The following is a 13,817-nucleotide window of genomic DNA, read 5'->3' as shown; positions in this document are numbered from 1 at the left end:
CTCATGATACATGAAATGGAATCATGTTTCTACACTGCAGCTGTTTATTCTATAAGTCTGACCTTAACAGAGTAACTTTCTATTCTTAATAAAAATATTTTAAAATATATATATCGGGGAGGGGGGAACTAGTTCAGTTGTGTGAAGATGAAATAGCAATGGAGAGTTCTCTTTGTAAGCCTGCATATTCAGAAGGAATTGCATTTTTAAATACTGATACCTCATGGCCTGATTTCCTCATACAGAATAAACACCCACAGACAGCTGCTGGCTTACACTGCTAGAACCCATGTTTTTTACTTAAAAGGCTCATAAAGTCTTCAGAAACTACCATATGTGAGAAATTGCTCCCCACAGCAGAGGGTACTGTAAGGCCATCAGGTATGAGTCCTTCATTAAAAAAATAATGCACTTTCTCAAATGTTAGCATGATTCCTTTCTACAGTAGCAATTGTAATACAGGTTGGGCAATTATAGAAAATACTATACAGGTGAGGAAACTGAACTGTATTTCCAGTCTCTCTTTGATTTCTAATGTGAGTCAGGAATGTCAATTTCCCTGAAGCACCTCCCAGCTCTTCTAATAATGCTTAACTCTATCTGGAGTTATGTTATGTCAGTGTTGGGGGGGGGGGGGTGACAGTAGTAAACTTTGAACCTACCCACCCCTTCCACTACACCTAAATTAAAATGGAAAGGAAGTAGACTTGCTTCTTTTTTTAATGACAATCCCTTCAAATCTGGATTGAATTTTTGGAATCCTGAAAGGTCAAGCTAGCACTACTAATTTTGGGCCTCATTGTCTACTTTTGGTCCATTTCAGGTTTTGATCCATTTGCAATGGATGGTGGATCAGCTGAATCCAGACACAGGAAGAAGAAGGATATTCAAAGCCATTTCTTAGGACTTTGCAATAGAGGAAGGACCTATGGGGCATTGGCACATATCAGAAATAGATATTCTGATGTGGAGTGAGTACTTCAGATCAGCGTGTCCACACTGCATGTCCCCAAGTTGCTGGATGGTGTTCACACTGCCCAATGGCACCAGAACCATTGATGCCACCTTGCCCCCATTATACTGTGCTTTGCGGTGCCCACTTGGCACCAAAAAAGTGCTGATCATTGCTTGGCATTCTCCTTTTGGCATTTCCTTCACCTCATTGCTCCAACTAGCATCACTATAGGTGCTAAGCAGGCCGGAGGGCATGATGGGACAACATTGGTTCCATCTCATGTCCTCAAACTGAGGAAAGCAGGGTGGCCGTGTTAACAGCTTCAGCTGAATAGGAAGTGGCATGACTGAAAATGCAGGCACATTCCAAAGCTTTGTGGAATATCTGGACCTTCCCCGGAGGCCATGTTAACACAAACAGACCTCATGTGCCATATTCACATCCTGGATGACTCATTTGGCCCATGTAAATGTGTCCATAGCATGTTTAGATTTTTTCCATTTTTTTTAAACTGCTGGTGTCAGAACCTCACAAACACAGCCCTCCACTGTTGCTAAAGGCCCTCCTAGATTACCTTCTGCAAACTAGAAGGAACATTTCTGGTAGAGGTTATTTTGGTTCAGCTGTATCACACCTGGATACTTTGGAATCTATTTCACACAAGGTCCTGGCCCCATAGACAATTCTGATAAAAATTCATGCTATAATAAATTGTCTAGCCTTTGAAATGGCACATGGCATTTTAGTGTACTTTGCTGCTTTAGAGGGTTTTTTAAATAAATGAAGCCACTTATACAGCTTAGAACCCTATTAAAGTGCAATAAAATCCAGCACAATGATCTAGTTTAAAATCAAAGAGCAGCAACAGATATATGGGCAGAATCAAACAAAGTAATGCCTTATCTTATAGTTATGCCTATATCTTGACACATTTCCATGGCTTACAAATATGCATTCTGACCAAAAAGAGATTAGAAATGTTTGTTCATTCTATTTTGGCAGTACCTGCCATTTCTAGATAAGCATATAGCCGTAAGCCACCGTTCTTTCCTGTCATGACGAAGTGGTGGTCACTTTGTCGTGGAGTCTGAAATTAACATATTGTGCTGTGAGTAGGATGCCAAAACACACACAGCAGGGCTGGCAGACTAATTAGCACATTCCCTCATCCTATATTTGGAGGTAGAAAAGGATATTTGTTTATCATGCCAACACAGTCTAAAGTTATCCATGTTCCCATCTGGTTAGCCAGCTGATTTAGTGCACTCAAGAGATTCTGTGCTATGTATTCCTACCTTTTGGACAATACAATTATTGTATGTGGATTTCCGGTTCCGGTGGGCAAACAGCTGTAAGATCTCAAGCTGTGCCAGCTGAGGAGTTAATCGAGCGAAATCTAAGGTGATCAATTCCCCAACCCTCCCAGTGTAAGGAGATTTGGATCTGGAACAACTAGGGGTCTTGAATGAGACCTTAATGGTCCAAATCGGCCTGAGGGAAGAGAAAGAGGCTGCGGGGCAACGAGGTAGAGCGCCGCCATTACATCTCGGCAAGCTCCCTCAGAAATAATATCCTACCTGATAACTAGGACCCTGGTATTGCCTCTGCAGGGTCCTAGCTTCCTTCCCTGGCAGAGATTGAAGCTCTCCCTGCCTATCTGCCTCATTCAATCAGGGAGGAGGCGGGGGGAGCTCAGGTCGACTGCTGCCTCTGCTGAGCCAAGGGAAACTCCTGCGCCAGTACTCCGGCTGGCAGCTTCTCCTTTGACATCGCAGGGAGGGGGAGAAATGCCCGCTAGCCCCTGCGAATAGCTTTCATCCGCCATCAGGGGAGTTGAGACACACCGCAGGCCTGCCGAGGTGACGCTCCTCCATTTGGCCCTCCTTCCTGTCGGGCCCATACCATCAGAGGCAGCCGAAGCTTGAAGCACTCCGCGGGCCCACCAAAAAGAGGCTTGGCCTGGCCTACAGAAGAGGAGTCTCCATTACATCACCACGAGGCTGCCCACCCGCCTCTCTGGATCCAGCGTTTTGGTCAGCGTCTGTTATTGCTGCCATCGAACTCATAGGAACATTCGACATCTGCCAACACTGCCATCTCTGGCTGGAGGTGTAAATAACAGCAATACTATTCATTGCCATCGAATTCATAGGAACATTCGACATCTGCCAACACTGCCATCTCTGGTGGGAGGTGTAAAGAACAGCAATTTATCCATTCTGCTGCAGGAAATGGTGCTACGCTTTTCAGCCATTGCCCACGTTATAAAGACCATCTCCCACTAACTGCACCATCTCTTCTCCTTGGACAGTCGAGAAGATACGGGGTCCGGGCTGAGGGTGCCGGTTTGCTCGTTCACGGGCTCTGCAGCTGGGTCCTTTGTTTTGAATCGACTGCCCTAGTTGAGTGACTTTAGGAATCGACGAGGGCACTGCTCTGTTAAAGCACTTTAACCCAGCACTTTAAGTCTGTTGGCCCTATTAGTACTGTGTCTTAGATAATATCAAGTATTACTGTTAAGCACTTTAACCCAGCACTTTAATTTTGTTGGCCCTATCAGTACTGTGTCTTAGATAATATCAAACATTGCACTGCTAGCCTGCACTTTAATCCGTCTGGTTTTGCCTGGTCCCAAACCATCATTACTGCTGCTAGACTGATTGCACTACAGCACTCTAGACAAACGTTGTGATTTACCTGGCCTTAAGTCCTTGCTGTGATTTACCATCTGTTTCGCGACAGCGCCCTCTCTGGCTGGAAGTGCAATAACACCTACCTTTTGGAGTCACTGCCCACAATATATAAGACCAACTCCCTCTGACTTCCATCAGATTCTCTGGACGGCCAAGAAGAACTAGGGACCTGGCCAAGGGGTGCCGGCTTGCTGTCCACGGGCCCTAGAAGTGGGGTCCTTGTTTTGATTGGCCCACTCTAGTTGAATGACATTGGGACATCTATGTGGGCACAGACCTTGAGCTACTGAATTATTAAGCACTTTAGTCCAGCACTGAGACCAAATGGGTCACTAGAATCTGAGCCATAGAAAGTCATTCAGTTCTGTAATCTAGCACTTTAATCCTGCACTTTAGTCTGCCTGGGTTGCCATAAGCTATTAACTGGTTCAGAGCCAACAAGCTGCTGTGAGGTGTGGTATTATAGCACTGTAGCGCTTTACTACAGCACTGTGAATTTCAAAATCGCCTGATGTCATCGCAGTTGTCATTTTTGGTAACGCTGATAGTCCTCTCTGTTAATACTACTCAAATGCACTTTACTGGAAGCAAGGATGGGGCGGACCCTAGGGGTTTAGAGTTTTATAACCACAACAATGTCTGTTATGATTATTATGCATTAACATCTGATACCGCAAGTGAGGAAGTGAGAGGGAACTCCCCTGGGACGGATGGTTCTATGGGTGTGGGGGCTGCTATAGAGGTGGTGACAGGTAGAGGAAGATACGGGAAAGGGAGAACAAACTACTCAATCCGATCCAAAATTTTCAGCAATAATTTGGCAAACCTAAAATGCTCTAAGAATGTAAGACAAAAACAAATCCGGCCCAAAATTTACAATAGAACATTGGCAATCCCAAAGATTACCCATATTACAACTTCACAATCAATTCGGCCTGAAAATAATAGGAATATATTGGCGATTCCAAAAAAAAATCCTCCCGACAAGATACAACTGAGATGTCAGGATGGTGGTCCTTCTGGGCTAAGGGTGGTGCTGTTCAATGCCAGGTCGGTAAATGGGAAGTCCTCCATTATTCGAGATCTAATTCAGGAGGAACAGGCCGACCTGGCATGTATAACGGAGACCTGGCTGGATGAGGGGGGAGGTGTGAACCTCTCCCAGCTTTGCCCGCCAGGTTACTCTGTCCAGCACCAGCCAAGGCCCGGAGGGCGGGGAGGAGGAGTGGCAGTGGTCTATAAGGTTTGTATTCCCCTAATCAGGTGCCCCATCCCACAATCATCTACATTTGAGTGTGCCGGCTTCAGGTTAGGTGACCGGGACAGGATAGGGATTCTGTTAGTGTACCGACCACCCCGCTGCACGACAGTCTCCCTTCCTGAGCTAGCAGGAGTGGTCTCGGACATGGCGTTGAGCTCCCAGCGGCTTATAGTCCTGGGGGATTTCAATGTTCATGCCGAGACTGCTCTATCAGGTGCAGCTCAGGACTTTATGGCCACCATGACAACCATGGGCCTGTCCCAACTAGTATCTGGTCCCACCCATATCGCTGGGCACACACTGGATTTGGTCTTTTCGCAGGGATGGGGTGATAGTATCGGGGTGGAGGAGCTAACCATCGCTCCTTTGTCATGGACCGATCACCACCTGATTAGGTTTAGACTGACTGCTCCTCCCAACCTCCGCAGGGGTGGTGGACCCATTAGAATGGTCCGCCCCAGGAGACTTATGGATCCTAGTGGTTTCCTGACGGCTCTTGGGGAATTTCCCACCTCCCTGGCTGGCGACCCTGTCGATGCCTTGGTCTCTCACTGGAACACCGAGATGACTAGGGCAATCGACACAATCGCTCCAGAACGCCCCCTCTCGAGTAACCGAGCTAACCCGGCTTCTTGGTTTACTGAGGAGCTGGCAGCAATGAAGCGAAAGAAGAGGTGGCTAGAGCGCGTGTGGCGCAGTAACCCGACTAAATCAACCCAAACACATCTGAATACCTTCTTAAGGTCCTACGGTGTGGCAATAGAGGCAGCACAAAAAACATCTTTCGCTGCTAATATTGCATCTGCGAAGAATCGTCCAGCTGAGCTCTTTCGAGTTGTCAGGGGTCTGTTAAATCCGCCGAAAAGCGAGATCCCTGACAACTCTGGAGCTCGCTGTGAAGCGTTTGCTCGATTTTTCGTAGATAAAATTGGGCGGATTCGGTCGGGTTTTGACACCACTTTACCTGCAGTCTCTGAGAATGTAACGAGAGCATCTGCTTGTCAAGTTTTGTTGGATTCTTTTCAATTAGTTCAGCTTGAGGATGTGGACAGGATCCTTGGAGAGGTGCGGCCTACCACATGCATCCTAGACCCCTGTCCATCCTGGCTTATAAAAGAAGCCAGAGGGGGTTTGGCGGAGTGGGTGAAGGTGGTGGTTAATGCCTCCTTACAGGAGGGCAAGATTCCAGCGAGTCTAAAACAGGCTATTATCAAACCGCTGTTGAAAAAACCATCACTGGACCCCACTCAATTAGACAACTATCGGCCAGTTTCCAATCTCCCCTATTTGGGCAAAGTCCTGGAACGTGTGGTGGCAGCTCAACTCCAGGGATTTCTGGTAGACACTGATTATCTTGATCCGGCACAGTCTGGCTTTAGACCGGGACATGGAACGGAAACAGCCTTGGTCGCCTTGGTAGATGATCTGCGCAGGGAACTGGACAGGGGGAGTGTGTCCCTGTTAGTTCTCCTGGACCTCTCAGCGGCCTTCGATACCGTCGATCACGGTATCCTTCTGGGACGACTCACAGAAATGGGACTTGGGGGTACTGCTTTGCAGTGGCTCCGGTCATTTCTTGAGGGACGGTCCCAGAAGGTGTTACTGGGTGACACCTGTTCGGCTCCACAACCATTGTCGTGTGGAGTCCCTCAGGGATCTATTCTGTCCCCAATGTTGTTTAACATCTACATGAAGCCGCTGGGGGAGATCATTCGGAGTTTCGGACTGCGGTGTTATCTCTATGCAGATGATGTCCAGATCTGTCACTCCTTTCCGCCTGTCACCAAGGAGGCTGTCCAGACCTTGAATCGGTGTCTGGCTGCTGTGTCGGACTGGATGAGAGCTAACAAATTGAAATTGAATCCAGACAAGACAGAGGTCCTACTGGTCAGTCGGAAGGCCGAACAGGGTATAGGGTTACAGCCTGTGCTGGATGGGGTTACACTCCCCCTGAAGACGCAGGTTCGCAGCTTGGGAGTGATCCTGGACTCGCCGCTGAGCCTGGAACCCCAGGTCTCGGCGGTGGCCGGGAGAGCTTTTGCGCAATTAAAACTTGTGCACCAGTTGCGCCCGTACCTTGGGAAGTCTGATCTGGCCACGGTGGTCCACGCTCTTGTTACATCCCGGATAGACTACTGCAACGCGCTCTACGTGGGGTTGCCCTTGAAGACTGTTCGGAAACTCCAACTAGTCCAGCGTGCGGCAGCCAGATTGCTCACCGGAGCGACATACAGGGAGCATACCACCCCCCTGTTGTGCCAGCTCCACTGGCTGCCGGTTCAATTCCGAGCACAATTCAAGGTGCTGGTCTTAACCTACAAAACCCTATACGGCTCTGGTCCAGTGTATCTGTCCGAACGTATCTCCCTCTACGTCCCACCTCGGAGTTTGAGATCATCTGGGGAGGCCCTGCTCTCGACCCCACCACTCTCACAAGTGAGGCTGGTGGGGACGAGAAGCAGAGCCTTCTCAGTGGTGGCCCCCCACCTGTGGAATTCACTCCCGGGGGAAATCAGAACAGCACCAACCCTCCTCTCCTTCAGGAGGAGGGTGAAGACATGGCTGTGGAACCAGGCCTTTGGGCAACCAGGCAATTAGACAATGACAACCAAATAAGACAATCAGATGTGTGAGATCGGCAGGATTGTCGAAATGGAACCAAAACAGATCTTTGAGTTAATTGTACACTGATGGGTAGGAGGAAGTTCCAGGTTTGTATTGTTTTTACTGATTTTATCATTTTACTGATTTTATTGGATAATGTTGAATTGTGGGAATTTGTACTGTTATATTTTTATGATGATTGTTTGTGTAGCAGGCGTCTAAGTGCGCCTTGCAGCTGTAAGCCGCCCTGGGTCCCCTTCGGGGTGAGAAGGGCGGGGTACAAGAACCCCAAATAAATAAATAAATAAATAAGCAAACTTCAACAATGAATTCAGTGAGTTGTAAATGTCATTGAAAAATATACTTTTGCAGTTAGTGTATTAGGTCAATTGCCTGGGAAATATTAGGAAAGATAAACTGGCCAAAGTCACTCATGCACTGGTAACACCCCACCCCATTTCTCAGATTACTGGAATTTGTTCTATGTGGCCCTTAAGATGACTCAGATGTTTCAGCTATTTGCAATACACAGAGGTGAGATTGCTGACAGAAACATCTTCCCTCCAGAAACCACATGACACTGCTTTTAAAGGATCACACTGGACCAGTTTAAATTCAAGTTGTTGTTAATGGTATTTAAAGCCCTAAGACTACCTGACAGCAAGGCAAAGAGACTACTCAGGAGTGGGGGGAGAGCCCCTATTGAATCCTACATGGTGGAGGCCAGCCCTGTTTTCACAAGGCTGGTGTGGTGTCAGCCTCAGCCTGCATGAGGGACATAGCTTAGGCTATTTCAGGCAGCCACTCCCTCACTTGAACCTCTTTGTTTCATCAAGCAGCCCCCCACCTGAACCTTGGTTCAATATGAACATTAGGCTAATTACCTCAGGGGCCCAGTAGGAATCCTTCCTCCTAAAAAAGAAATACGTTAATGGGGGGGGGGGGGTTGCTTACCCCATATTGTCACTGATGGGAATATGGTATTTCGGAGGGTGGTGTCTTTTAGACATGTGTTATTGCAAAACTTGAGGGGAACTGATGTCCTTCCCGTGGACATCAGGCTAGCCCCCTCCCTGATGATATTCCGCAGGAAGTTAAAGACCTGGCTATTTAAGAAGGCATTTGGCCAAGAAGTGCAATGACTGGTAATTTGACCATAGGAATGGAACAACGGAAATGATATCGGATTGTGGGTTGACGATGAGATGATTCGGAATGTAGTAGAAATTTTGTAGTAATGTTGACATTTTTTATAAGATGTTTTTCTGATAATGATGAATTGTTGATTATTTTGCACTATGTTTTGTAATTTGCACTTGTTTTTTCATGTTGTACACCGCAATGAGTTGCCCTTGGGCTGAGAATTGCGGTATATAAGCACAGTAAATAAATAAATAAATAAACTGTAGCAGTTTGTTTGGTTCCTCAAGATTATATAGTCTAGGGAGCTAGAAAGGAGGTTAAACCTTGAGGCTCAAATGGGTGGCTGTCTCCTTCTCCAAAGTTGTTTGGCACAGGGGAGGTAAAGTCTCAGAATGGCCTTCTGGCAGGATCGTGCCAGAGTGCAACCCAGGTAAGTTAGGCAAGCACTTAGGATCAGGTGATTCACCTTAGGTGATGAGGATATGCTCAATGTAGTGACATCTGGCCCTCAACAGTATACTTGCTTTGATAGCACCTCCCCAATAACCAAATGGCTTTCACATAGTTTAGGGTACTTTCAGACTTCATTTGAATGCACGCCGAATTTAAGAAACTCACTTCAGCTTGCGTTTAAATGCCCACATCTCTCCCCAAAACCTGCACTTTCTTGGGAAGGTGTCTAAATGCCCTCCCAGCAACTTCAGGGAGGGCACCCAGACCCTCCCCCAAAATAAGCCCATTAAAATTAAAACAACTTACCTGGCTGCCATTAAAGTACTGCTGGAGTCCTCCTGGTGTCTAGAAATGATGCTCCAGGAGATAGGGGGAGGGGGGAGGAGTAAAATCACTCCTCACCCCTCTTCCTAGCATGTCATTTTGTGGGTTTTGTGTGCCCTCTTGGTTTTCTGGGCTCATGGAGCTCCAAAAACCCCTTATATAAAATGACCAGGAGGAGGGGGAAGGCAAAATATCTTCAAACTGTAGAATCTTTGAATGTAAAATCTATGTATATAGAGGGCCAAGTAGATCAATTATTTTTAATGCAGTTAATATGTAGCTTATATGTAAATAATGTATGCAGATGATGTCCAACTCTGTCACTCCTTTCCACCTACTACTAAGGAGGCTGTTCAGGTCCTGAACCGGTGCTTGGCCGCTGTGGCGGTCTGGATGAGGGTGAACAAATTGAAATTGAATCCAGACAAGACAGAGGTACTCCTGGTCAGTCGCAAGGCCGAACAGGGTATAGGGTTACAACCTGTGTTGGACGGGGTCACACTCCTCCTGAAGACACAGGTTCGCGCAGCTTGGGTGTGATCTTGGATTCGTCACTGAGCCTGGAACCCCAGGTCTCAGTGGTGACCAGGGGAGCATTCGCACAATTAAAACTAGTGCGCCAGCTGCGCCCGTACCTTGGGAAGCCTGACTTGGCCACGGTAGTCCATGCTATAGTCACATCCCGTTTAGACTACTGCAACGCTCTCTACGTGGGGTTGCCTCTGAAGACTGCTCGCAAGCTTCAAATGGTCCAACGATCGTCAGCCAGGTTGCTAACAGGGGCGGCTCTCAGGGAGCATACCACTCCTCTGCTGCGCCAGCTCCACTGGCTGCCAATTTGCTACCAGGCACAATTCAAAGTGCTGGCTTTAGCCTTTAAAGCCCTAAACGGTTCTGGCCCGACCTACCTGTCCGAACGCATCTCCTCCTACGAACCAGTTAGGACATTAAGATCATCCGGGGAGGCCCTGCTCTCGATCCCGCCGGCCTCACAAGCACGCCTGGCGGGGACGAGAGACAGGGCCTTCTCAGTGGTGGCCCCTTGGCTGTGGAACGCCCTTCCCGCAGATATTAGATCGGCCCCCTCCTTTCTGGTATTCCGGAGGAAAGTAAAGACCTGGATGTTTGAACAGGCTTTCGACTAAGCAGTGTGATTGATTAACTGATTATTGGAACACGGAATAATGGATAACGAGTTTTGGATTCTGATTTCACTGAATAGACCAGATGGATTTGTTATATTGATGTATTGTTGTTTGATGCTTATGTTAATGATGTTAATGATGTTAATGACTTGTGATGCTTTTGTTTTTTAAATGCATAATGATTTTGTATCCTGTATATCTAAACTGTTGTAAACCGCTCTGAGTCGCCTAAGGGCTGAGAAGAGCGGTATACAAATAAAGTAAATAAATAAATAATAAATGTACAAGTCAGCATGCTTAAAGTGTTCATAATACATCATGGAGTTTTTTTTTTACTTTCTATGTTCATACTCTGTAACTTAATTGAGTCCATGTAATTATTAACATAGACACCAACAGTCAGAATGTTAAAATACCTAAAATATAATGCTTTATATGTCAGCTCAGAAGTATTTTCTACTGAAACTCGTGGGAGTAACACCCAGGTAGCTATGTTCAGTATAGATGATCAAATATGGATCAAATTCAATTTTGCCTAAGCAATGACTAATTGTTCAAAAATTCAAAATATGACCCTCTGGCAACCACTTTGTTGTGGTAGTGATTTGTTATGGAGTGCATAAGCAGTCGTTTGCCTGTTACACTACATATTTAAAGTTTTGTTAAGGGACTTAATTGCAATCGCTGCAACTTTCAGGGCCTCTCTGACCAAGTGCCAAGAGCTCATTGAGGATCAAGTACCTCAGTGACAGGCAGTGGCAGATGCCACTGGCAAATGGATCCGCCTGTAGAAGTCCTAGTGAATGGCAGAGTAAAGAGTATAGCTACTGTAAGTTCAAATGGTACTGTCAGGGTTTTATTTCCCTACTGCTAATGGCAGTAGGTAACTTGAGCAATAGGCCTTAATACCCTAAAAGCCATGTTCTTTACTTAGATGAGAGACTGTTAAAAGATACCACACGCTGTAGGCTATATTTCAGAGGAAGGAACCAGAGGTCCCTTCTATACTGCCATATATAATCCAGATTATCTGCTTAGAACTTGATTAAATAGCAATGTAAACCCATAATCCAGTTCAAAATAGAACATCTGGATTATCTGATTTGATAATCTGGATTATATAGCAGTGTAGAAGGAACCTAAGCAATTATTGGGTTTATGAACAAAGTGATAATGGCAGCTTCTGTGTGAAATCTTTCCCAAGTGAAAAGAAATTAGCAGTTTCCCCATGTGTATCTATATAGCTTCATTTCTTAATAGTTGCCTCTGACTGCTAGATCAACCGATAATCTTTTGATAGATAAAGTTGTACTATCCAGCTTCGAGTTGTCTCTGTGTTTTCAAAGCTGTTTTCAAACAGCTCTCCACATTTCTACTTATATATAGAAATTAACCATAATAAAATAATTAGAAATACCCACTCTTTGGTGATGGCTTCTTTTCAATTTTCTCTTCTTTTACAGCCTTTTCTCTCTGGATTTCTGGAAAGAAGTAAACAAAACAACAAACTATTATTGAAAGAAAATCAATGTTATCACAGGAAAGCAATCTTAAATGTACAATATTATTTATTTATTTATTTATTTATTTATTTGCTTAACTTGTATACCGCTTTTCTCACCCCAGGGACGGACTCAAAGCAGATTCCAACATATTTATAGCAAAATGTAATTCCTCACATACATATGTGGATCTGTTCATACACCGTGAATAGATCCACAGTGACTTGCAAGAATAATATCTGAAATAATGAATGGAAATTATTCTGTCAGTATGTAAGGCATTGCCTTCAGTTGATGGTTATGCTTTTATTGATCACAATTCATTCTTCTTTTGAGTGAGTGGTGCTAGGAAACTTTTTAAAAATGAAAATGAGGCAGGAATTCCTAAAGCAGTGGTAGCTAGATATTGAGAAGAACTTTATTTGGATCTGATTACAAAACTTGCACTTTCTCAATAGAATGTATACTAAAAAACAATAACTTTAAGAAAATGTGCATCCGTTTTTCAGAAATCTTTTAATTTTAAAAACATGCAACAGATGCAACTACTTTAATAAAAATAAACATTGTCAAAAATGAACAAACAGGTTCATCAATTTACTTACATGCTAATTCATCATTCAACAATTGATTCAGTTGACCTATTCTAATTGAGAGCATCAGTAGGATTGAGGGTTACAAGTTTGCATGCATTTTTAAAGCAGACAAAACATATCCACAATACATGTAATACATAGTTTCTTGTATATATTTAAAATTACCCTTTGGTGGTGGCTTCTTTTCAGTTTTCTCTTCTTTCTCTGCCTTGTCTATCTGAATCTCTGTGGGAAAATTGCAAATAATTATTAGAAGATAGTGAAAAGGTAAAATTACAAACACAACAGTATTAACTATGATATTGAAAAATCTGAAGTTGCGATGGGAAGCAAAAGTTGCCACACGTCATTACTGGTTTTGAAAATTCAAAGTTCATGCTATTATTTTAAAAAACCTTCAAATGTTTCATCTAAATCAAAGTTTCTCAGGAGTCAATGGAACCAACCCGAGCAATTTCACAGATTTGGTAGATAGTATTGCTTAGATTTCCCTCAAAATTTCTCAAAACAAGCATGGACAAACTTTGGCCTTCCAGGTGTTTTGGACAACTCCCAAAATTTCTAACAGTATACTGGCTCTTAGGAATTGTGGGAGTTGGTCCAAAACACCTGGAGAGCCAAAATTTTCCTGTTCCTGCCTTAAAATGTTTGATCTGAAAAAGGACCATCAATTTCAGAAGAAATGCTAAAGACAACTGCGTCTAGATAATTTTATGTGCAGTTAATTCACAAAAGGCCTTACAGACATTACTTTGTGGGAGGGAGAAAGCTGTGCTGATTTCCCCTCTTCCACTCCATTTATGTCCTCTGAAAATCTGCTCTAGAGCATTGATGGACTTCTGGAACAGCGTGGGAGGTGGTACTGGTGGGCTGCAGATGGTGAAGGCAATTGTAAAAAAAATCCTGCCTTTCTTTTATAGCAGCAACAGCATTTTCAGTGGCAATTGGCTCCAGAACAATTCAATCAGCAAAACAGATCTCTCTATACAGTTCAATAGTATGAGATATTTCAGGCAATACATTGTGCAAAGACGTGATTCCATTTTATTTTTACTCTCTTTCCTCACCTTATTGGAAGCTCATGTACCTATTTTTTTTCAAGAAATAGTTGCAAGAATGCATCAAAGGAGTTGAAATCTAT

At 44.5% G+C, this 13,817-nt stretch overlaps 1 protein-coding gene across 3 annotated transcripts in view; it reads right to left on the bottom strand.

Moving 5' to 3' along the window:
• Positions 1-13,817, bottom strand: part of TRDN (triadin) — a 124,721-nt gene that overhangs the window by 50,019 nt on the left and 60,885 nt on the right. For all 3 annotated transcript variants that reach the window (XM_067466862.1, XM_060775211.2, XM_067466868.1), the window contains 2 exons: positions 12,842-12,901; positions 12,000-12,059 (listed from right to left, as the gene is read on the bottom strand). In XM_067466862.1, the coding sequence (XP_067322963.1) occupies positions 12,000-12,059; positions 12,842-12,901 (120 nt within the window). The remainder of the gene's footprint in view (positions 1-11,999; positions 12,060-12,841; positions 12,902-13,817) is intronic.

The sequence above is a fragment of the Anolis sagrei genome, chromosome 1 (genome assembly GCF_037176765.1).
Source record: "Anolis sagrei isolate rAnoSag1 chromosome 1, rAnoSag1.mat, whole genome shotgun sequence".
NCBI lineage: Eukaryota > Metazoa > Chordata > Lepidosauria > Squamata > Dactyloidae > Anolis > Anolis sagrei.
The sequence above is the reverse complement of the archived record's forward strand: the minus strand, read 5'-3'. Positions and strand labels throughout refer to the sequence as shown.